This window comes from Struthio camelus, chromosome 4 (genome assembly GCF_040807025.1).
Source record: "Struthio camelus isolate bStrCam1 chromosome 4, bStrCam1.hap1, whole genome shotgun sequence".
Taxonomy (NCBI): Eukaryota; Metazoa; Chordata; class Aves; order Struthioniformes; family Struthionidae; genus Struthio; species Struthio camelus.
The window spans coordinates 7,774,829-7,799,790 of record NC_090945.1 but is presented as its reverse complement, the minus strand read 5'-3'; the positions used below and the strand labels follow the sequence as shown (position 1 = coordinate 7,799,790).

Here is a 24,962-nt window from a genome sequence, read left to right as displayed (position 1 = left end):
CTGGTGCAGAGCTAGAAACTACAGCATAAGCCGTAATTCCAGATATGAAGTATATTGCGTTGTATGTGCAGCTGTGAGTCTAGCTTTTGAGAGGAAAGCATCGGTGGGCGATGGTGTGAGAAGGAATTGAATACGAATGGGTCTGACCTGACTCTCGTTTATGTAAAATGATGTAAAGCAGAAGTAATTTGATATAAAGCCCGGTGCGGGGGGACTAGTATGGAGGCCAACTCAGGCTCAATATGTTTCATGCTCTTCTCTGTGCCTCAATAATATTCAATTTCAGGCTTGATCCTGTGAATAAATTGTGTGGTAAAAATGACCTGGCAATTAGTAAGCTCTAACCCCCACCTCCAGCTTAAATATCTGCTTAGACAGTTAGCTGCTGAGAAATTAACCTGCTAGGGATGCATTTTATCTTGCAGACACAACTCTTGCCTAATGAATAATATGCATAAGGATATTGTGCGGTTAAGCAACAAATTGAATAATATAGCTGCATGTGATTAAGCGCTCAAGCTATGTTGTCGTGAATATTGTCACAATGTTATAAATTCATCTATTCTTAAGCATCAACTGATTGTATATGTTGGTTAACAGATTAAACACCGAAGATGTATGTACATTTGGAGATGGAGAAAACACTTGGTCCTATAGATTAGAAAACCAATATGAAAAGAGTTCAAAGTGTAACAGTGCTTTCAGGGTGCACCCTGTCAGCAAATAATTACTAAGAGTCAGCAAGCTGCCTCTCATTATAAAGTTAGTGATTAAAGTGTTAACTGGAGCCTCCCTGTAGGTGTAACCGTGACTAAGAGAGTGCTCCTGTAAGCTGCTTGGAGGAAGGAAAGTGGGTAGGTAAATATTCCCGACATGCACTGAGGTGTGGGGAGTGTCCTGGGTTTCCAGCACTCCCGGTTTGTTGAGCAAAATAGTAATTAACAGCTCAGTGGGTTCCGTGAAGTAGCGAGGGTAGCTGACAGCTGGCGCAATGCTGTCATGCCTCTTCCAGGGCTCCCGTGAAAGGTGTGTGAAGCTCCTCCTCTGCTTCTCCTTTTTTGATCCTGTGTACAGGTAAGTGAAACATAAAGCTGGAGCTGTTCTGCTTTCGGTGTAACCTGCAGTGTCAGTAGAAAACAACGTATTTTGCAGTCATCCAGAACTCGAGTCAAATTCCTTTCAGGTAGTTGGTGTGCCAGAGGGAAGGAGAAATGCTCAGTCAGTCGAAATCATCCGAAAAGAAGTCCCTAGCGCTCAAGGTGGCTTGCGTGAGTCAGGGTTGTGGTAAAACAGGAAGATAATAGGCAATGCTGCTGCTCCGTGTAAACATGGGTATAAGCCTTTGCTGCCCTTCATTCAGTTGCCAATGTGACTTGAAAGATTACGTCGATGACCTTGTCTGTTCTTGTTAGCTGGCAAAAGCTATCTTTCCTAAGCTACCCGAAATAGAAAGTTATTTCTCTTCCTAATAGTGGCTTGCGTACAGTGTTTGACATATACTTGGTAGAGTAAGCCTGGTATCAAACCCTGCTCTATAGTCGTAGTTTACACAAGGAGAGCAACCATTTAGACCTTTTCCTTCATGCCCGTGAAAGCTAAGGGCCCTTATTCATTGATAGATACCAACTTCTGCTTTCAGTAATCAAAACCTGTTCTGAACCCGCCTGAGCTGAAGAGTTGTTTGTTGTTTCTTGTATTCCAGTAGAGCGGTTACTGCTCTGTACAGCCATACTTTATTTATTAAAAAGAAATATGAAGAAGTCTTCAAAATTTAAAAAAAAAAAACATTTTATTTCCAAAAAAAAAAAGAAAGTAAAGATTCATAGAGATATAGCATGTGACTAGTTAAACACCTGATTTTGCTGTGATTGAATTTCTTATGCAGTATATATGAATTTATTCCTAAACTCATTGTTACAGAAATGCATAGTGGACCAACAAATCACAAAATAGCAGGTACCTTGTGAGTCTTAGCAAGTGACTTAAATACTTGTGTGCTGTGGTGCCTACTGTACAAAGCTCTTTGTGCCATACAGTGTTAGGTATCTATTTTGTTGATTGTTAAGTTAATAGACAGTTGAGCCATATGGTTTATACATGGTAAATTGAGAGCACTTGCACCATCTTCACTTGCTATATTTCTGGAACAGCTTCTAAAAGCACCAAGTAAAAGTACCTAGAGATCACTGGGGCTTTTCAGGGTTTTAGTTTTTCTTAGCACTGGTTAGAGCTCTACAGCACTCTGCTTTTTGGCAAATCCATATTTTAACATTGGGACTGCAGAGTGAGCTATCTGGCTACTACATATAAATTGAAATGCTGCATTGCTGCTCCTGCTTGGCTTAACTTTGTCATGTCAGCAGTTCTTCTACCAGTCTCCCTCTACAGTCACCTCCTTATATCGTTCTGTAAAACCTGCATGGCTGTTTGCTCTTATGCTTGCTTTTGTCATTCCTCCCCTGTGCTGTCCCTTAAGCAAGTATCAGTGTACTTAGTAAAATTAAACAAGTACTCTCATCTCCCTATCCACTACCACTCTGAGTTTTTCTTGGAAATAAGCATTTCAGGTAAGATGTAGGTCTTATGTAGATGGAAAATTCCATACCTTTGGTAGTTTTCTATCTTGTTCCCTGATGTGGCTGGGAACTCCAGCCTTCGGAGTGAGCAGATGGTCTCTCCTCTTGGAGGTCCCTAGCCTTCCTTCATTTCCCTAGACTTTTCTTGGTGTTCCTGTCTTCATCTGGAGTGGTTTTTTTTTTTTTTTTGCACCTGTCCCACTCCTCGTTTACTTCCTGTCTTTTCCTTCTGCTGCTTTTCCTGCCTTCCAGATGTATCTTAGGCTCCAGTCAGCCTTCCTCCAAGCCTTAAGGTTCTTCAGAGTTGATTCTCAGACCATGAAGTTAGCCTAACCAAGGCACCACTTTTAAGTCTTAGTCTTAATGAAAAGTGTCTGTCAGAGGGAATTGTGTGCTCCAGTCCAATTTAAAATAATGAAGACACCTGTCTGACACTATACAAGTATTTGGGGTCAGGAGATAACTTTTAATAGGTACCTCTGATCATATACTATCAGAAGAACTGGAAAATTGGCACACTCTTTCAAATCAATGGGAACGATGGAAAAAAGTCACCCTGTTTCTCTTGTTCACTTCCACCAAGAGGTACAGGGAAGGGACCTGGAAGGCAACCAGCCAAATACCGTAATGTGGCCTAGAACATGACGGCTTTGTGGATTTAGGGAGCACAAGTGTAAATCCTCCTGTCATTTGTGATGCCAGATAGTTTTGCTGGGGAAATGCCTGTGTGTCCTTAACTGATGGATTTCAGGGCCAGCTTTAAAAAAAAAATGAAGGCTGTAAGACCTTTTTAATGGAACCTACTCATTTAAATGATGCTACTTTATGTACACTAGCAGCAAGAACTGAATAAACGTAGCTCACCAACACAAGCAGATCCCTAGAGAAACTTCTGCTGTGTGATGGGAGCATTTAAACTTGAACTCAGTAGGCAAGTGTGGGGTGTTTTTGTATGTGTGTTTTTTTGGGAGGTGGTGTTGTTGTTGTTCTTTCTGATGCTCTGAGGAGAGCCCCTGGTTTTCTGGGCAGGGGTGCCCCCATGCCCTGCCAAAGCACCCAGCTGCCCTGCGGGGGCGGTTGCAGCAGGCCAGGGCCCCAGGGTAAGTTGCCTGGTGGTGAGGCTCCACGTCATTTGCCTCCCAAGTATTGGACAAAACGCAGGTATGGGACAGGTATGCAGAAAAGAGGGTGTTTATAGAGGGAGCAGGTGGCAAAGAAATGTGGTTTCGAAGCCCCTGATGAGCAGAATTGGTCAAATAACTGAGCAAAGTGTAATGAGCATTTTGTTTGGGCTTATGGCCCTTGTCTAGGGAAAAACCCAGTCTTTGTCCAGGTTACCTGAGGTAGCCTTTCCTCCCCTCACTGATGAGCCAGTGAGGGAGAGGAAAAAGGCAGGGGGGCAGAGGGAACATTGGTGAGGAATTAAGTGTTTGTTCCACCAGCTGACCTGCAAGTTTGCTTCACTGTCAGCATTTTAATGGCAGCCAGCAGATTTAAGATATGCTCAAGGTATTTAAAGCAAATGAAGTGTTAAGAGCCTGTCACTGTGTAACAGAACTACTAATTCCTTGATAATCTCATTTTTTTTGTGTAAAGATGACTTCTCTCAGTCTGTAGAGACCAGATTTTTCCTTCGTGTGAAGCATGTTAAGGTCAAATGATATCTAAAAATATGCAGCTCTGAGCAGTGAAGCAGTTACAGGGTTTGTGAGAGTAGCTGTTCTACATTTAATGGCGACCTGGCTATCTGCTCTTATAAAATAAGCTGTTTCCTGGCAGATGAAAGGGACTAGCTGAAGTGTATATCCAGCTATTCTGATGCCAATGTACATAGACTTCTCCGAATCTTTTGAAACTGTTTTGAAACTAGATTGGCATAGGGAGTTTATTCAGTTAGAGACTAGTAAATGACATAAAAGCAGACTTCAGAGTATGGCCAATGGTTGTTGAACTGATTTGAGATGCGAAGAAACACTATTTATTGGGGTCCAGCAATCTCTTCCTTATATACAAGCTTCTGTACAGAAGTCATTGGCCATATTTAATTTTCAGGGATATTTAGCCTCCTTCTGGATGTCTCACAAAGCACAGTGATTGGATGGGATCGTTCCCGCTCCTGGTAACACATTGTTTGAAACCTCTGCTTCTCACCCCAACCTCATTTAGTGAACTTAGGTTTTGGAAGGACAACTTAGGACAACTGTCTCCTATATATTTTATAGGCTGAATATAATGTATTTTAATGCAAAACTTCTCATTTGTCGATATGTACTTTTTGTAAAAATGATATCTCTATGACTGTAGAAGCTTTAGTGTGTAATTTCTTCTAAAAAGGCTCAATGAAGTAGGAAGAGTTTCGAAGAGGCTAGGCAGTCATTCTTTGGCTAACCACGATCTTTCCAAGCTTTAATTTCCTTTTCTTTCTAAGTTGATTTTCTGAACACTACTTGTCATGAGTGCTGTAGGCGATAAACTAATTTTCAGACTTCTCTTTGACTAGGCTCTGTCTTATACAATCTGAAATCAAAATCAAGTCACGAGAGCTACAACTTAGCTTTCTTATAAAGATAGGTTTTTTCCCCCAAAATAATTCTGTGGCCTTCAGTGAAATTGTTCCAGTTTTATCCCAGCGTAAGTGAAAATGGACGTTAATTTCTGTGTTAGGGAAATTCATCTATCATAGTGCCTGAGTAAGAGAGAAATTAAGTGGAGTAATCAAACTAAAATGCAATACTTGGGGATTTTACTGCTTTCCATGGGATATGTTTTTTCTTATCTGTTTGATGCCACTTCTTGAGTTGAGATTAAGTTTTTGCAGTGAAGTATCATTGTCATTCTTGGTTCTCTTCAGTTGCTTTCCTCAGTCTGCCTTTTCTTCTAACACCTTCGGGTGAATGAAAGCAGCCCAGATTCCATAATTAAGCTTATTGGAGAATGCATTGTTGGAGTCTCATTGGCCTGGCTTTTTGCCTACACAATAGACTGAAGTCATTAGACAGAAGTCCGTAAATTATGTTGCTGCATTGCTTTAATTATAGCCTTGTTCTCTCTTTAATATCTCTGCCTCTTTCTTTTTGTGCTGCAGGACTCTGCTAGTGATCAGCCGTCTCCTCCTTGCTCAGTCTTACAAACCTGGTTAAGGGCGGTTTGCTGAGTCACTTTTTTTTTGTGATCCTGAGCAGCTCTCTGTAGTTGTCAAGTGAATCTTCACCAGTAAATGGGTTGCAGTTCCTCTACAGAGAGGAGTGAAGTATAATCCTAGAGTTCTAGGGTAATCCCAGATCTCTTGGGGAAAGTTGTGGTGTTGGAAAATGTAGTACTCGGGATTTAAGGTACTGTGATATGCCTGGTGGGAACACATTATGGTTTTTGTAGTAGGAATGAGAAAGATTAGGGTATTAAGGCTAAATACAAAATAGCTAAAATACGTATATGTGTATAGTCAGAAGTCCTTAGCTTGCGAGATGGAGCCTGCTTCACTTGCAAACTAAGATTTCATTGAGCTTTCTGTTTAGTCTCTTACAGTGGCATTAATGAGTATAATTTTGTGTTTAGTTTCATCTCTTCTGAATAAATGAAGAAAGTGACTATGAAAGCACAGCATCTACCTTCTGTTTCCATCAATGAGGAGAAGTCTATAACCAGGTAAATTATTTAATAAAGACACTTAACGACTTTGCCCAATTCCAGTTACTCCATACGTATTAGCAGTGGATCCTACAGCAAGCTGAGCCTGTAGCAGCAGCAGCAGAAACTACAATTCCCTTTCTGTAGGGTGTCTGCAAAAGCAAGTGGCCCTTTATATGGTTTTCAAAGAACTGATCCTAATCCTTTGGGATGGCAGATATTGTTCATTAGGCAGAACAGTGCTTTCAGAGGATACCCAAATTAAATTTAAAATTAAGGAAGAATATCTTCCTATCTTCAAAATCTATTGGGTTTGAGTGAATTCCAATATTTAACTTCACCTATACCTATCTGACATATGGGGTCCAGTATCTAGCCCCAGGTGCCAATCTTTCTCTGCAGAAAAACTTACCAGGTTGCCAGCTCCAGTCTGTGGTCAGTGAAAGTCATTCTTTAACCAATTTATACCAACTTAGGAATTGCACTCGATGTATTTTGTGGGATGCTTTTCAACAGTGAAGTTCTGCTGTTAGGATTTACATAGCATTAGGAAAAAATTCTCAGCTTCCTGGTGTGTAGTTCCATCGCCTTTTTACAGCCCAACTTTTTCCCTATGTTGATCAGAGCACAGGAGCTGGAAGAGACTGCTGTTGTTTCACCTTATTTCTCTTCCTCCTGATCCTCCTGTGGGAATGCAGAAGCAGCCAACTGCAAATGCATGCAAGGATGGGGCCTGTGATGGGTTTTTCCCTGATACTCCACTAAGTATTAACATTGGAACCCTGATACCCTTGTATGCAGTTCTCCCTTTTTAAGGGATGGCATCAGAGCTTTGCTCAGAGCATGTAGGTAAGCAATAATGCATCCCTCCTCTCCTGCTAAATAGTTGTTCCCTTTACATTGATTCTAGTTTGGGATATAGTGCTTTTGTGTCAGAGGTAATTAGTGTAAGCTTTCATATACTTAGCATAAAAAACGCACTTTTCAATGCGCCACATAAATGTCTTTAGGGGTTTGTCCCTATGTATTTGCAAGTATAACTGGGTGAACTGTGGAGCCTGGTAGAGATGCTTCTGTGTTACGTTTGTGGTTTTAAGTGCTGCTCAAGTTTTCTTGCCCTGAGAAAGAACAGATAAGCATTTCAGGAATTGCTAACATATTTAATATGCACTCAAACTTGCTTCTAATGCAATTTTTGGACTATCTTACCACTTCTGTAACTTGAACCTGCTGTTATTATGTAATTCCTCCTTCAGTTTTATTATAGAAATCAGGCTGATGTGGCAAGCCTGCTGTTTGGGAATTGCACAATGGCTGGATCAAAAGAGAGAACAAAGCATGTACAATTACCTAGCTGGCCTAAATGTTGTATCTTTAAGCATAACTGACGGTAATATCCATGGATAAATGCGTAGTGCTCAACTGAGAGAAACACAGGTGGATTCTCTTGGATTAAAGCCTCTGGTGAATGTATTCGGGGCTCAGTTGTGTCTACCAGCAGGGTGCTTGACCTTCCTGCTCTCCTGTATCCTGCTGTCATTGCTGAAGAAACTGGTGGAGTTGCAGTAAATGTTGACTTGTTCAGGTTTGTCACCAACTAGTTCTTTGAGTTATTTAGCTTTGACTTTCTGTAATGCCTGCGTTTGGCTGTTGTCACAGAGCCATGCTATGAGGAACAGCAGCATCACAATGCAACTGCAACGCTGATTTTCTGAAAGTGTAACTCTGAGGTGGTGAACGTGTGCCTCTTTGATAGGGCAATCTTTGGGCCTTTTTAGTGTGAAGATGTGTTATACTAAGACTCGTTCTGGAACTAATAAGCTGGTGCATGCATTACTCTTTCCTAGGGCAAAAAAAGTAAAGAAAAGATTTTCTTTTCTAAGGTCTCTCCACTGCACAAACAAGTCAGTGTGAGCAGCTGTTAAACTTCTCCCTCAGGGCTTTTCTAATGGCTTGCATGGTTTGTCACCATCTGTTGCACTAATGCAAGACTGAAACCTGAAGTGTGTGTTTATGCAAACTTCAGTGGAAATTAATGGGAAGTTTTTCTGGGCAAGGCAAGAAACTAAGGAAAAAAAAATTCAGGGCTTGCCCTGTTGAAGGTTAAATGCAATCTGTTTCAGAGATAACCTTTGCCACATCACTTAGTGCTTTTAGTCCATGATTTTAATTGGCCTCGCAGCCAGCATGTGCAAGGAGTAATATAGATGGGCGAGGAGTAATAGATGGGCCTCGTTGTCAGACCCAGTCCTTTCCTTATGTACTTCCTAATCTATCTTCAAGCAACTGATCCCCTAACTTTCCACCTGGAAAATGCTTGCGAAGTAACAGCTGTCAGTGACGTGATTGTGTAAGATACTAGGTTGCAAAGCGTGAAAAGACTCATGTTTTATGCATCTCAGGCAGGGTCTGTCACTACACATGTCAAACAAGAATATGCATCTTGTGCTTAGACCCAAATCTGAAGTTGTATCTGGTTTTTGCCTGCATGTGAGGCTCAGATATGCGTAGTTTTGCCTACCTGTAGCCAGTGCGGTGAAAACTTTGCTTGTACCTGATTCACCTCTAACCCCATTATAACTTTGCCTTTTGGTAGGATAGCCTAAACACTGTCCTTTGTAGCTTCATAACCCACTAGACATGAAAGACCATGAACAAGCCGTTCCAGCACAGTGGAAAGGAAGGCTTTGACCAGCTGTATTAGTCGGATTTAAGATGAAAGTGCCTTGAAGTAAAAGCTGAAATGCTGTTTTGGAACCCAACTCTGTTGATAAAGCCACTTAAAAATACCTTTTGGGAGGTGTAATAGGTTGTTCAAGTCAATAATTTAAATCCAGAGTGTTTTGAAGGGAGTGCAGTTAATCTTACTGACTTCAGTGGATAACAGCCCTAATCTTACTAGCTGAATAAAAGCCATTTATCTCTTCTCCCCTCTCCCTGCCTGTCATAGAGGGGGAAAAGAAGCACCAAGCAACATGGCGCTGCTAAGTTCAACCTATTAAGTGGAATAAGCGACAGATATGCTGTGCCAGGGAAAGCCTTTCACACTTGTGCAGTCTGCTACCCTTTCATCCCCCCACCCCCTTTTCCTGAGCCTCCTCACTCCCCTGTTTCCCACTTGAGCTCACTGGCAGATTCAGCCTGGGGGGAGGTGAAGTTCCCGCTCACCAGTTGCAGCGTTGGCCTCTCGGGCAGCAGCTCCGCTCCAGGGTGCGTCAGTCCTGCCTCTGGTGCTCTGCCTTCAGGTGATGTGAGATGTCTGTGTAAGCCCCCTGTTCCCCTCCCTCTATGGAACTTGCTACTAGATGGATTTGTAGGTGCTGTTGTTTTGCCTACAGTTAGCCTGTTGTAATATATCACACTAGACAAAAATATGGAAATAAGAGACAATATTCGGAAACAAACTTGTCATATCATTTGCCCTCCACTGCAAGAATAGCACATTAAACCTTGTGACTCTGAGTTGTCTTATTTGGTTGTTAAAGATGGTGAGGAAGAATCGTTACCTCTCCAGGCAGTCTTTTCCTAAGCTTTATTACCCCTGCTGCTGGAAATAGCCTTCCTGAAGGCTGGATCCTCCTTGCTGTGTAATTGGTGTGAGGAAGAGCATTCCTTCTTGATGGTCCTGAAACGCACCTTGCTTACAATTCTTTGTTCAGTCCTCTCCGGAGCAAACTGTGACTTATTTCTTTTCTTGCTTTGTGGTTCACACCATTTGATGTTTCCCCGTGCTGTCCTTTGGATTTGGTTGAATTGGTGTGTAGCTTTTTTGAACAGTAGCGCTCAAAAGCAGAGTCCTTGCAAGGAATCCGTCCTGGAGAGGTAATTCAATTAGACTTGTTCTGAAGACTCTGTTCCTGTATATGTATCTTTGGTGGTTACTATTTATGCAACAGCCTGGCACTGCTGACTTGTGATCAGCTGGTGCTTATCAGTAACCAGGAGGTGCTCTTATTCAGTGCTGCTGCCTTAGCAATGGTTCCCAGTCCTGTGTTTGTGCAATTGATTATCCCATGTGTCATTTATTGCTTCCTCCTCAATTACAAGGCCCATATGGGCAGTGTCAGTGGCGTGAGCTGGTTGCTACACCAAAGCTGTCCTAATGGTCTGCAGGAGCTGAGTGAGTGCAGGTGGGAGCAGGGTTTGGGCAGGCTATCGGTGTAGCAGTGGAGTTGACCATGTATGGTGGCTTTAACCCATCTGGAACGTCATGAGCGTGTGGTGTGTGTGCCTGCTGACTGCTTACACTCTCTGGATATTGAGTAATGTAGTCACAGCGGTTGGTCTGACCCTGAGTGCTAAAGTTTTCCAGGAGGTCCGGAAATCCTGTGCTCAAAATCCAGTAGCCAATGTGTTTTTTTCCAGACAACGTTTCCAAAGGGAGGAGGAGGCTATGGCCTGGAAACTTGGACATACAGTAGTTCTAGTTTGGTTATTTTGAAGAGTCATAAAGTTTGAGAAGTTTTCCAAAACCACCTTCTCCTTTCCTCAGACTGGTCTCCAGTGTTGTGAATTTATCGAGCAAGGACGATAGCTGACTTTGGTAGGTAGACGTAGCTGACTTTGAAGTTTGACTTTGACTTTAAGCTTTATCGGGACCCGTAGCCCTCGCGTTCCCTTTCTGTCTCTATGCAGTGTTTTCACAGCAGAATGTTGTGCTTTTTTTATTTTATTTTATTGCAGAGTGGCTTCCTGTTTATAACCCTTGCCAAAGGTCTACTGGCAGGGATTCTCTTCATCTCCATCCCTTCTCCTCTGAGCAGAGACTAAATGAAAAGCTGTTATGTTGCAAGCAGAAGGAAACTAAAATTTTTTGTCTAGGCATAATGTAGATATTTTAGAGTAAAAAGAATACTTAGCCAGAAAAATGCAATGAAAACAATTGAGGGGGGAATTTTGTAACCTAACTGAAGTCATTTACAACATCTGTGCATGGGAGTGTTCTCCTGTTTGTTTCTGCAGTAATGACTGTTACAGAAGTCCAAAGTACGAGTTAGTCTACGGTAGTGTTCTTAATGTCGTGTTAGAATATGACTAACTTATTTCCTTTCTTTATCAGGTCTTTAAAGGAACAACTAATAAGCAACCCAGTATTCCAGACAAAATCTTACTCCTGGAGGATGTTATATTAATCAGTAACAAACCCATATAAAGATCCAGTGTGGGTAACACAGATACAAGGTGTTACTCTGCCCCTTAGCACCTGGGTTCCGCAGTGACAGAGATGAATAAAAACAATTGTGTCATTGTGATCTTTTCTTCCAGAGAGCAGCTCAGTTCTCTACTCAAGACATATAACTCTTACTATTCTGATCAAGAAAACCTGCAGCTGTCATATAATCAGGTGAGAAATCCATGCAAGAACAATGTTTCCTGCAAAAATCATAACACAGTGAAAAGACGTGTTACGATAGCCCCGGGTTATCTGCCCTCGACAGAGACTGGAAGGACCTGTGTTGTACTGTGAAGCTGAAGGACTGATGAATGCATGTATCTTGTCTCTAATATCACAAAGTCCTTCGTTTCGAGGTCCAAACTACTTAACAGGTTAGGTTTCTGTTCTTCAGCTCTTATCAGGAACCAAAGGAGTACTCAGAGCAATCCTGGGGAAAAACAGTATGAAAATGGACAGTCCTCAGTTCTCTGTCCTAACTTACCCTGCAGTGACAGAGCAAGAATCACAGCAAGACTGGGTACTGACAATGTCTTTTGAGCTGATGCAGTGCCCTGCATCAACAAGGAAAACATTATTAACTTCATCTTCCTCTTCAATCTGCAATCGTTTTTCCCTTATACCATTTCCTTAGTGCCCTGATTTCAAAGGGGTCAGCTGGCTGTATGTTATGGCCGGCTGTATGTTGATATATTTCTCCTCTTTTTTTTTTTGTTTTCAGCCAGAAGGCAGCAAACCATTTATTGAAGGAATTTTGTCAATATTTTGGGGAGTCCGACATCCTATCCAATTAAAAATTCAGGATGAGAAACAGATACCCTCTTTTGTTACCCTTAAGTCCACAGAGAATGTGGATCTTTTCACCAGTAAAAGGTAATGTATTAAGCTCTGTAAGGAGCAGGCTGTCTGATATTTCAAGACAACTTGCATGAGTGGCTGCAATGGGTATGGTGCTTGCATCCTAGATTTCCCAAAGGCTGCAGTGGTCGCTTGCACAGTAGGACGCAGTGCCAAGTGTAACGAGAGCTCGTCTGACCTTTCAACAGATTATGCTGTGCAGAAAGGATACATCTTTGTAATAGGTCTAGCTTTTAGCTTAAAAATAGTTAAGAAAGTGGAGGAGGAGCCTGCTCTTTTCTATATTGATCTTTTCCATGCAAGTATTGGGAAATTCAGGAGGATTCATCTTGTTGTGCCTCAAGAATGGCACTTTTGCCTCTCTCACTCTCAGAGCAGCAAAGCATAGCCCTTCCCCCAATAAATCCTCGGAGAAGCCAGGCTCCCATATCTGCATCTTTACTTGGGATCATGTGTGCTTAGCAAGCAACCTGCCACAAGTTGATCTACCTGTGCTAGCCCTGAAAGACACTGTGTTGGTAGGCATTGTACAGCATATGCAGCAAAAGCTGGTGATGTAGTGCTAAGTGATTCCCTATCCCAGATTACCTTCTCAGATATTCAATGTGTAACAACACCATTGCTTTGCAGGGCTAAGTTTTTAATTGAGGATTGAATATTAGCTTTGTCCTTGCTAAATCAGATGTTAAAAAGCATTATAAATGCACACAGATCAGCTGTTCCTTCAGGCTATTGCCTGTGAGATTGTGTATCTAAGTGCATTGGGTTGATCTGGATCCCGCTAGATTTGCCAGATATTTAAAAGTTGGTTTAGGTGCTTAGAATATTTTCTTTTCTCTTTCTAATGTTACTTCTCTGGCCTTGGCTGGTGAATGTTGGATTATATCCGACAAGCTGAAGGAGAGTTGTCTGTAACATGGAGACCGAGCCAATGTTTGCCCTGAATGACTTCCTGGTATATAAATTATATATTTAAAAGCTCTTTATCTTCATTATCCATTGTCTTGGGTTGCATGTGGTATATGAGTGAATTGCGGATTAAATTCTATGCTCACTGCAGCTGTGCAGTTCCAGCAAAGTTAGGGACAATCTTCCTATCTCTTGCTATTGAAATTAATGGTAACCTGACAGGAGTAACCAGAAAAGAACTTTTGTCTGAGGCAAACTTTGTTCACTTTGTCTACTCTGAATAGGCCTGCCGCTACTGTGTGCGTGTGGCCTGTAAGGTATGGACCATTCTGGCAGTTAATTTTGCTCTGCCTTAATGCTTCTTGGAAAATATACTACTGGTAACAGATTTGAATCTTAAAGTAAATATTAATTCATGATCACAGAAATATGAAACTGCCCAGACACGCTTTAAGGAATGCAGAACAGCCTAACTGTTTGATCTTAAATGAACATTTTAAATGAATGGAGAAAACGGAGATAGTTATTTGGCCTTTTCACTGGAGTTGGTTGAATATTATTTTATATATATGTAGGGTCATATATGTATATGTGTGTGTGTGTATGTATGTATATATATATATATATATAGGATTTTTAAAATATTTTTTCTATAAATTGGTTTATCTACTGCTCTTGGTCCAAGCAGTAACTGGCCAAAAAATTTTTGCTAGAGTGTTTATTCAATGAATTATGGAAATAATAGGATGAAGTTGGTTTTTAAAACTCAGGCATTTATTTCAGACCTGAGAGAGCTAGATTGAATTTCCTGTTCCCCTACAGAATTGGTTTGGATAGCGCTAGGGGCTAGTACGGTAACTTTATCTTTCATGTATAGCATGTCTCCTGTGAATATTTAAACCACAAAGTTTTTTTCCTGTATGCCTATATGGTCTCTTACCTGTGAGCCTTCTAGGACATGGCTATGAAGCAGATAAAGATTTGCTGCAAATAGTTTAAGAGGCATCCTGCTTAACATTCAGCAGGCTCTAAATAGGATTATGTGCTGCCTTTGGGATCTTTAGTCATATTATATTTTACTTACTATAGTTTTATGATGACATGAACTAAAATTACTGGCTTCATAGACCAGAATCATGTTCTATAAAGTTTTGAACAGGGATAGGAATGTATTATGTGAAGCCTGGCTACAGAATAAATTGCGTTCACTGAACTAATAATCAACTATAAGTATATGTTTGGTGTTTCAGAGGAATGACACGCTGGGGCGAATTTGATAATCTGCATCGTATTAGTGGGGAGACATTGAAATCTGCAGAAGAGAAGTTGAACCTGGAAAAAAGTTAGTGTTGATGCTCTTCTTACATTCCCTGGAAGTTCTTTGTTTTGTAACTGCAAAAATAATTTGACATATTAAGTCTTCCCTGGAGGTAAAGGGATATCTTCTCCTCTGTTTAACATCTGTTACATGTTAGTGAAATACTGAAACAGAAATGCTGATATACAACTGGTTAGTGAAAACAGTGCTGTACAGGTAACTTTCCAAATAGCCCATGCTAACAGGCTGTTTTCACCAAAGAAATTATTCCCCCAAAGTGTACAAAATAGCCATCTGTTGCCTGTGGCTGCTGCCGCCATTTAACTCTGATATGCATGTCCTTCCCCTGTACCCCTTTCTCCCCCCCCCCCCAAAAGTCCCCCACTGAGAACCTTCTTCCTGTGGTAGTATTTGCAAGGAGGGTAGAGCAGCTGTATAATATGCTGATGCGGTTTTGTTTTGTCCAGGTTATTCATGTTATGAAAGCAGCACTCTGAAGTCCAAGAGCGAGCAGGAACGTGACTCTGCTACCTTGCCCAGAGCCCTAAGCGATGCTGCGGTGGTGAGGAAGAGGACCAAGTTCCCCATGATAGCAAGAACAGAAGTGGAAACTCACAGGTTTTCTATTAATGGCCATTTCTACAACTACGAGGTGTGAATACTTGCTTATTTATGCTTGTTTTTCTTCACCGGAAGCTGGGTAGTGGGGCAGATGGAAATCTCTAGAGAGCTTTTGGTGCTCTCCTGGAGCCCCTCTTAGACAGGGAGAGGAGCCATCTCCTCTGTGTGGCCTGGCCTGTCTCACTGAGCCTTGGGCTCTGCCTCTGGGGTCTGGCTTGGGGCTGCTTTGGGTCCACTCGGGAAGGCAGGTTGCAGGTGTGCATGGCTGCTGGGTGGTGGTGGCATCTATGGTGGTCCCGCATCCTGCGGGAGGAGTCGGTTCCCTTCTCCTGAGCGCGCTGCCTGCCCTTCCCTTTATGGCAGCAGTGGCAGCATACCTGACCGCTTTCTTTATCCTAGAGCTTTTCCAGGTTTTAGATCTGTTGGGTCTCAGCCATTGAGTACAGGAGTATCTCACATTCATGCCGTTTTGCTGCTGGTATTATTTTCTAGACATCAGTTTTTACCCCAGCTTTTGGATCAGAAACCAAAATAAGAATCAACAGCCGTATGAGAACAAGAGAAGTAATAGAGCAATTGCTTCGGAAGTTTAAGGTAACTTTTTGTGTCTGAAGAGGCGAATGCAGCTGCATTCTAGAAAAGTTAACTCTAGAGTGTTACACCAGTGCTGTCTGCTGCGAGGAAGGATGGAAATAACTGGAAAGACAGTGCACAAAACAGATCATAAAAAGAGAAAAACAAAAAACAACAAAAGAAAAACAGCTGGGCCATTTTTAAGCAGAGGGGGATAGGTGCTATTTTAGAAGTGCTTCACGACTATTTGACTCTAGGGAAAGTAGATGAAGTATATAGTTCTCAGAGAACGGCTTCTCTATAATCTCATTCACAGAAGGGGAAAACACTGCTACATCTTCAGCCTTTCCCAGCAGAGTATGTTTGTTTAATGCATGTGCCTATGCTTCCCTCTAGCGACAGGCCCTGGTAATAATGTTTTGCTAAAAATAAAAGGAATTCTAATTTAGTCGAGTGGTTGGGCTAAATAAATTAGACTAGATCTGGGCACATAGGAAGCTCCAGAAAGAGTTAAAAATACTATTCAAGATCAGTGCCATAATGTCTGGAATTCCTTTTCTTCTGGAGTTTATTTGGTACTGTCTTCTGTTAACATAGTTATATCTGGTCAGAAATATATTTACTATTGGTGCTTTGTTTATCTCAAATGTTTCATTCTACTTAAGCTACACAGACAATTAGCAAAAATAATAGCAAAATAATAGAAGTAAAATAATAACTTATCTAGAGATGTTGCTATTGCACAATGACCTTGAATGGACGGTAAGAATCTGAGGTGAATTAGTAAAAGGAGAACTTAACTTGTATGAGTAGTAACATAATGGTATTACTAAGAATGTTGTAAGGTTGTAGAGAGTCAGTCAAAAAATAAGCGTGTTCAAAATGACTGCTGTTTTCCAAACATGGTCATGCAGGATAGTGGATGGGAAGAGATCCCAGATTTTTGTCTTAATGCCAGTACTCTTGGTAAATCTGATTGTCACCTAAAAACAGAGTTGTATGAACTTATTATGGACTTTTCAAGGAAACAATACTGCACGGATCTGTTTTTTTCTAAGATCTAGTGCTGTTTTGGGAAATAAAATGGTAGCGTTCATAATCATGACGTTGAGCACAGGGACAATGAAAATGGCAGCATAGTTTGATATCTTATTTAAATCTAGAGTATGTTAGCTCTTCTCTAGAGGGGGTCAGTCTCAGATTTGGACTTCTGAGTTGAGAAGCATGCTGAGTATCTGCTGTCAATGAAACACTAGGGAAGCATATCCATCAGTCTGAATTGACTTTGGTTTTTGTGTTTAACAGATAGAAAACAGTCCACATGAATTTGCACTTTATATTATCCATGCATCAGGAGGTAAGCCAGACACTGCTGTATGATGCCTTCCCCTCTAATTATCCTCTGTGCTTGTGTGGGGACCACTCACCTTGGAGTGACAGGATCAGGCACTGGTATCCATCCTTGCCCTGATGTGCTGAGTGCAGGGTGGTATTTCTGCCTTTGTGGAGACACTTGGAGATGTGTACTGCTCTGACAGAGGGGAGAATTGGAGTAGTTATTTTCTGGGTGCTTTCTTCTGCAGAGTCCTGTAAGCACAGCTGGCTCAGGCAAATAGACGTTAGTCTTTAATTACAGTAAAGACTGTATTTAAGATGCTGTTTAGCCCTAACTTGTGTTATGCACAGCCACATGGTATCTCTACTGATGGCAGGCACCAAGTGGTGGTGTTGTACGATGTTTTATTTAAAACTATGGCATAAGGTTTTCAGAGAGTGCTAGGAGATAACCAGAATGGCTTTTAATGCTAGCTTGATGAACAGATTTCATAAACATGTTTCATTTGGACTTTACAACTTTGGATTATAGTCCTGGATCCCGGACATCAAGTCAGAAGTACTCGATTTTTATGGGAAAATGTACTTCTGCAGCCTAGTTTACTCTTTATTTTATCAGGAAAAAGGCAATTTTATCTTTCTTAAAAATAACAGGAAGCATGGGAGAGAAGACTGAGGAGAAGGTACTGTAAATGTCAAAATGTCAAACTGAAAGGGTATTTATGCTGTATGAAAATTGTAGGAATTTATGCTGATATGAAAATTATGCTGTAGATTTTTGTTTTAGGGAGGTAGGATCAGGCTGATTGGCCTGGAATCAGTTTCTTAAATGCATACCTGGTCACCTGAATTGTAAATCGTGTCTATTGTTGTGTATGCAAATTTCTTCCAAAATGTATGGTACGTGTTTAGGTGCCACATCCTCCTGCAAATATGTATTTGAGACTTGTTATCTCTTATTCATACTAGTCAAAGATAAGTTCTTTGCCAAGGAAAAAAAACCTACGGATTGCACGAGGAATTTGAAAGCATGGTGTTATGTCCTATGTAACATCTCGTTTGTTTTGCATCTCAGAAAAGAAGCAGCTGAGGAGTGGGGACATTCCCTTACTGCACAGACTCTTACAGGGGCCTTCAGAGAAGATTGCCCAGTTTTTTCTCATGGACAGGGATGCAGAGGAGGTCAGCAGTGATGTACGTATACCATCATTCTAATTGTTCATGGTATTTTGCCTAACTCACTGCATACTCACTGATGTGCATTTCTTGTCTTCATGATAGGTTGCTCAATACATTCAGTTTCATCTTCCTTTTTTGGAAGCAATTCTGCATAGACTGAATGAAGAAGAAGAACAGGAGATTCAGCAGACAATTGCAAAGTAAATAGCAAAATTAGTGGGGTCACTGTCAGTCCAAGAGAATTACCCTTGTGGGTTGGCTCAAGAGGTGAATGCAGTAGGGGATAGTTTAAGTGCTGTACTATGACTAGTTGCACTAAACTTTGTGGATTTATAATCCTTCTTACATCTCACATCTCCACATCAGCTGTTTTTCTTAAAGATTTCAGAATAAATGCTAGATTTATACCTATGACATTTGATAAAGATTTGGCAGAAATAATCCAGTGATGAGGGAGCTCGAGGGTCAATTCTGTTTTATTTCATTTGTCTTCTGAGCCTTAGGCTACTTTTTGAGCTTATATTGGCTGTGATCTATTTCCCTGGAGAGTATAAATGCACTAAACATTGTGGTATTTAGGTAGCATAGCATTTCATCTAGATAGGTACAAAATCCTTAGTGTCCCTTTAAAAACTTCACTTCTAATTAATGGCTTGGGTTCTTCTGGTAGTAGCTTGAAATACACAACAGGTATGAGGGCCTGTTAGAAATGCGCCAGTATTCCTAAATGCATAGGAGACCTGAGGTCAAAAGCAATGCCAGTCCACACCAGCTGAGGATCTGTAATCAAACAACCATCTGATTTTGAATGGAAATGGCCAGGGAATGTAAAGAAAAAAATAAACAACAGTTGCCATTTTCTATCAGAAAAGCTTTCATTGAAGTATTTTCACCCATTTGAATAGCATGTTAAAGTTTGGGTTGAATTTTGGCAGGGTTCTGTGTTTACTAAATGCATTCTCTCTCTCTCTCTCTCTCTCTCTCTCCCCCCCACCCCCACCCCCATCTCAGATACCTTAAAGAGAAGAGTATGATATGCCAGCACCTTCGCAGTCGAACTGTTAAAAAAACAGAGACTGCTGTTTGATATGAATGGCCTTTTGTGAATACTACCCACAAGCTGTGCCAAAAAACAGTCAGTATGTTGTCTTGATCTTGGAAATATTAAGAACATGCCATAACTGAAGAACACTTACACCACAAGGGCATTTAAATTCCTAAAGTTTGTTTGATGATTATGCAACTGAGACTGAACCTGCTTCATTACAGCTCTGGAATACAAGTTGAGAACCACCTTAGTAGATGCATGAAACCCTCCAAATGACAAATGCTGACTCTAACTCTGACCTGCAGAAGGGGGAAAAAAATCGTGCGAAAAGCACAAGGCTTTGAAATCAACTTATTTCCATGCCTTTACCAAAAGTGTTGCATAAAAGAAAAATGTTGTAATAACCAATGTGTTAAGCATACCAAAAAAAAAAAAGGAAGTACATGCATTTTCTTCTATTAGAGAAATGCTGATTTCTATTAGAAGGAAGCTATTTAGTAGATTTAAGTGACAAAGGATATTTAGGTATCTAAGACTGCATTTAGGCTTTTCAGTTAACTTGAAAAAACACCTACACAAGCAAGGTGCCTGAAATACCACTCGTTTTAGATTGATCATTACCTAACTCACTTAAGGTTTGAGCTACCACTTGCATAACAGACACGGAAAATCTTCTGCTTTATAGCTACTAAACTCTTCAACGTAACAGTGAATTTCTTTCTCAAATGCCTATGCCTCTGGAACTGTGAAGTAGGAGCTCTTGTGAAGTTTTGTTGCATCTGCTTGATCAGCTTCTGGATGACACCTCAGCAGGTGTTTTTTTTTGTTGTTGAAACGAAGTGATTACTTGTGCCTCTTCATGTTTTATGTTTGAAGACTAAAGTGAAAAGTGTTCAGTGAGAAAGGTTGAGAAGGGTTGTAATTTTAGTCATGGCCATTGTGGGGGTGTGAAAGGTTGGGCTGGCATCCTTCCCCTGTGATCCCGGAGATGCAGTTTTTGGACAGTGTGTGTGGCCCCAGCACAGTGCACAGTAGTCAATTATTAGGTCCTGTCCAGTCAAGTCCTGCTGAGTAGTAAAGCTGAAGTTGGCAGAGATGTAAATAAAATTGAAGTCATGCACAAACTGCCCTCCTGTATTGGTTAGCTTTTATGTGGTACCTGTGTTCCTCCTCAGCTCTCACTTGCTTATGCAGAAGACAAAGAATAAATACTTTGTGAGGGAGGGAATCGCAGCGCGCAGAAAGTGTTGCTTAGAAATCATGTGGAATAAATGAGATAAGATCAAAACTATTCTCCCCTTGAGGTGGTGTTATGTGGATGGCAAGTCAAAAATGAAAAGCAGATGTGCTAATTGAAACTATTGTGCTTAGGGCAAGTAGTTTATATTAATGTACAGTCTGTTATAACCCTATCCATGAAGATTTATGACAGAGGAGGACAGAGGGTTAAGATACATGCTACTAAGAAGCAGTGGCCTTAGAGGTGTGAATGTCAGTTCCTTGAAGTAACAAAAGCATGCATGGAAGTGTCACTGGAATTTCCCAAGGGAACCATTCAAATATTTATTTGCCAAGTTTTTGGAGATATGAAGCTCTGTGCAAGACATCAGCGATTATACTTACAGGGTAAGGTCAAATTTTAAGGAAGTCTCAAGTAGTCTACAGTTCAGTTACTGCTGTTGCGCACAACAAAGCCTAAGTTTGCAGTTTTAGCAGTCATACGTTGAGCTTTTGGTTCATCTGAAGCCAGATACATCTTGGGCACTAGCTGGCTGTTCTCAGGCACTATGTAACTGCTCAAGTCAGTATAGGAAAAGGTTCGTTTACTTGAATTTCTGTCTTGGATCTATCTAAATGGCTATACTGAACAAATGACAACTCAGCTGGAAAGCAATATTCAGATAGCTGAAGTTCATGAGCAGGGAGAAAAGATATTCTGCACTTGTTAGAGACTTATAGCTGCTACAGAGCTCTCTGCCTGTGCTGCTGTGCTTGCTCATCGTTTGAACCAGAGCAAAACTGCTCTTTTCATTCAGTGGGCGCCTGTGGAGAGGCTGAATTTCACCACAAGTATATTAAGCAGTCTGTGATCCCATCAAGCTAGTGAAGGATGGGGCAAAAAATGAAATATGGGAATGAGCTTTTATTCTTGTTTCTTGAATAACTTGTTTTCATATTTTTTAAAAAAGTTCTTTTTTCTGGTATATAATTGGAATGGAAGTATTAAGTCACTTATGCGGACTGGTCTATATCTGCTACTGCTTCCATTTAGTAAATACTTATGTCGTTGTATGAAGGTATATTATGAGAATATTGGAGCAAGAAACTTTCCTAATTCATTGCCCTGAATTATAAATATTCAATGCACAGACCAGGTGGGAAAGAGGGGAAATGTGTTCAACTAGGTTCTCCAATTCTTTGTATATGTACACAGTTTCTAAATTGAGCTTTTTTGCGATCATCTAACTTCAAATACTTGAATCCCCTGAAGTTCATTTGTCTGGCTGAATTGGGACTAAGTCAAAGATAGTGGCAAAAGAACTGCGGAGCCTGGCACAGCTTATCTGTAGCACGTGCTGGGTTTTAAGCGCTCGTGAAATAAAGCTACCATGTCACTGTGGTGACAGTTCTTCATAGATACTGCAGTCATTTAAATTATGTGATGAATATAGACAAGAACAAGGGAAGAATTTATTCCAAGCCATTATTGGATATGGAAAGTAACACAGTAATGAAACATGAAAGTGAATACAAAAGTAGAGGTTTCTTTTGAATTCAGGGCCTAAGACATTAACAATTTAAGGAAAGCAAACAAATACAGTACAGGATTTATCTTAATTTTCTACTATCATGTTACACAGTGAGAAAAGTCTTAAGTCACCACTGGAATTCAAAGAAAGGAAAAACCCAAGCCACCTCCACGTATTCCAGAGGACTGATTTTTTTTTTTTTTTTTTTAATCAGAACCTAAACTACTAAGAAAACGTGTGCTAAAAGAAACCTCAGATAGTCATCTAATCATTTTCTGTATTCAAAACGTCAGTGACGTTTACGTAGTGCCTGTCCAATATGTGTTTATCTCTTTGAGAGCTCCACAGTGATGGAGGCTCCTCGCTTTTCCCAGGCTGCTGATCCTCGGGCTTTGTTCTCCTGACTGTGCACAGGGTCAGGCTCCTCTCTGTCCCGGGATTGGCCTTTTGTGTATATCAAGATTTGCATGTTCATGCAGCACCTCTTCCTTAAGCCAAGCAGCCCTAATCTATTTCATCTTTCCTTTTCTTTCTTTTTCTTTTTTTTCCTGAATCCTTGACTGTTATCCCTTGCTCTCTTTTCAGCTGAATTTTTTGCGAGAAGTGAAATACCCAAAGTTTTTTTTTTTAATACTCCAGCAAAGTCTTTGCAGTGGTGGGGAAAATGGAATAACGATGCTGTGTGTGCTACAGGCCATGCTCCAGTTCATACCCCCCCAGCAGGCAAGCAAGATGTTAGTCTTTTGACACCAGCAAAACACTGGTGACTTGGTCAGCTTGTGATCTGTTGCAACTGCATTGTTATCCACACAAGTCCCTAATGAGTAGTTTTCCTGTACTATAATTCTGCAGCTGCTTCATCATACCAATGTTATATGTTAAGTTTGTCCTCGTATAATGTACATAGGTTTTTCGAGGCTATTTCTGTAATGTGCCAAGATGGCTTTGACATTAAAAATGTTGCAAATAAATTTGCAACAGCCTTGCTCCAGCTGGCTGCTAGCAGCAAATTTAATGAACGTGTTTTCATTTTGTTACTGCTGTAGCTAATGAAAATATGGCCTAGCAATAGATGCAGGATAGAGTCCAATGGGACTCCATTTGGCCAGCCTCTTCAATTTGACTTTAAACACTTCTCTTTGGTAGTAAGACTTCGACCAGGTTTGCATGCTATATGAGATTTGTATGTGCAGTTTTTCCTTCTCTTATGTATGCTTTTAAATGCCAGACTCCAAATATAGGATGACTACATCTAGGTACAGCTACTTACAGAATCTGATATCTGGGTATCTACCTATTTCTCTGAAAACCTTTGGCTTGAAGGTATATTTCTTTTAAATATCAGTTTTCAGTATTTGGTTTTTAACATATGCCTTCTAGTTTCTTTTAATATAAGTAGAAAGTAAGTAGAAACTCTAAATGGTGTTTGCATGTCAAATCACCTCTAGTGTAAATTTGGCGGCTTTCCAGCGCTTTCTCTAAACATTTGCCTGCTGACCAAGAGTTCGAGTGTTTCATATTCTGTCCTTCCTGTGACATTGGGCTAATCTATTTTCTTCATAGTCCTTTTCAGGGTGCCCAAGATAATCTTCTGTGCTCGCTTCTGCTCACCTTTATAACAGCCCTTAGGCTGCTACAGCAGCCCGTGTTAGTGAATGAATGTGCTATGTTTCAAGGACAGTGCTATAAAAATGCAAAAATAATCACTTGATAATTCAAAAACGATTTGGAAGTGGTCAAAGGCAGATGTTCTTAATGGCATTTGTATTTATACTTGATACGCTTAAGATTGAAAGACTTTTTTTGTTTTGTTGTTGTTATTCTCTCTTGTGTACAAGAAGAATAATAATCCTTCCCATATGCTGATGGCCATATCTATGTAATTTATTTTTTCAGTGGATTTATTTAAAGCAGGACAAAATGTGCCTGGACACACCAAATTGGGATTAAGTTCCTTGTTTCAGTTTAACTTTTAAGTATCCTTAATTATTTTGAATCAAATTGATATGAGCCAGATATGAAGTTTGCATGCGGGTTTCCCCCCACACCTGAATTATGTTGAGACACGTACCTAATTTTCATTTCAGCTTGTAGAGCAGTTTTACAGCTCCACAGCTTAGGAGAATTTTGGTGGGAATTAGATAGGTTTTTTTCTGAGGCAGCTCCTTTACCTTGGTCGTAGCAGAAGGTCAGTGACAGAACTATAGCTGGTGTAAATTGTCATGTAGATGTGTATTTGCAACAAGTAAAGAGCAAAAATGTAGTGTTCTCTACTGTTGCAATTCATATGTTCCTATTTATACTTCATGAATATTCAGAAAAGGTATTCTCACTGTTAAAATTGTGTGACTTCATATCATTCAGCAAATACCTTCCAGTATGTTATGTAAGTGCTTTATGCTGACAACATTTTTTCACTTCTTTTTATAAGTTCTGGACCCTGAAAAAAAAACAAAACATCTGTGAGCAATAGAAGCGGGATGGTAAGATACATGTGAACAAGTTACACGAGTGTGGCAGCAGTAAGTCAATTTCTTAATATTCTTTGCTCTTTGTGTACAAACACTGGGTATGCTGAGTGCATTTACATAGGTCACTATGTTTAATGTACTTCTCGCTTTTTCTGCTCAGTTCAGATTGTCTTAGAAAGTTTTAATTGTTAGGATAAGACTGAAATAGTTCTATTATGAAGAGTTATTAAGATGGTTCTTTGCAGCTATGCTCTTGGAGTTGATTCAGAGGCAGAAACTTATTGACAAAAGTGAGTATTTTTCTGTGTTTTATCCTTTAAAGGAAAGCACAGCAGATGTTTCAAGGGTCAGAGATAGCTAAACTTCAGTTAAGGACTATGTCGACAAAAGAGGTAAGAAGTAGGGAGAAGCAGATTTACTAGCGGGTAGAGAGAAATGAAAGTAGCTCTGCAATATAAAGTTAAACAAGCTAAAATAATATAGGAAAGAACAGAGGAGAAAGTCAGAGGTGGGGGAAAGAAATA

General features: G+C 40.5%; 2 protein-coding genes across 11 annotated transcripts in view; one reads left to right on the top strand and one right to left on the bottom strand.

Moving 5' to 3' along the window:
* RASSF6 (Ras association domain family member 6) overlaps positions 1-22,173 on the top strand; it is a 152,591-nt gene extending 130,418 nt beyond the window's left edge. Inside the window, exons 13-23 of one of the 4 annotated variants that reach the window (XM_068940930.1) lie at positions 1,013-1,074; positions 6,132-6,221; positions 11,469-11,547; positions 12,098-12,249; positions 14,394-14,485; positions 14,929-15,113; positions 15,575-15,676; positions 16,961-17,012; positions 18,066-18,184; positions 18,272-18,369; positions 19,181-22,173. In XM_068940930.1, the coding sequence (XP_068797031.1) occupies positions 6,151-6,221; positions 11,469-11,547; positions 12,098-12,249; positions 14,394-14,485; positions 14,929-15,113; positions 15,575-15,676; positions 16,961-17,012; positions 18,066-18,184; positions 18,272-18,369; positions 19,181-19,256 (1,026 nt within the window). In that variant the 5' untranslated portion in view covers positions 1,013-1,074; positions 6,132-6,150 and the 3' untranslated portion in view covers positions 19,257-22,173. Of the gene's footprint in view, positions 1-878; positions 1,075-6,131; positions 6,222-11,468; positions 11,548-12,097; positions 12,250-14,393; positions 14,486-14,928; positions 15,114-15,574; positions 15,677-16,960; positions 17,013-18,065; positions 18,185-18,271; positions 18,370-19,180 lie in introns of those variants that run through there. The other 3 variants (XM_009683840.2, XM_068940931.1, XM_068940929.1) reach the window with 3 other exon arrangements.
* The window catches only part of LOC104149936 (alpha-fetoprotein-like), a 36,233-nt gene continuing 33,145 nt past the window's right edge, over positions 21,875-24,962 (bottom strand). For 3 of the 7 annotated variants that reach the window (XM_068940926.1, XM_068940927.1, XM_068940924.1), the window contains one exon: positions 21,875-24,407. In XM_068940926.1, coding sequence (XP_068797027.1) covers positions 24,363-24,407 — 45 coding nt within the window. In that variant the 3' untranslated portion in view covers positions 21,875-24,362. The remainder of the gene's footprint in view (positions 24,408-24,962) is intronic. The other 4 variants (XR_011140685.1, XM_009683841.2, XM_068940928.1 and 1 more) reach the window with 2 other exon arrangements.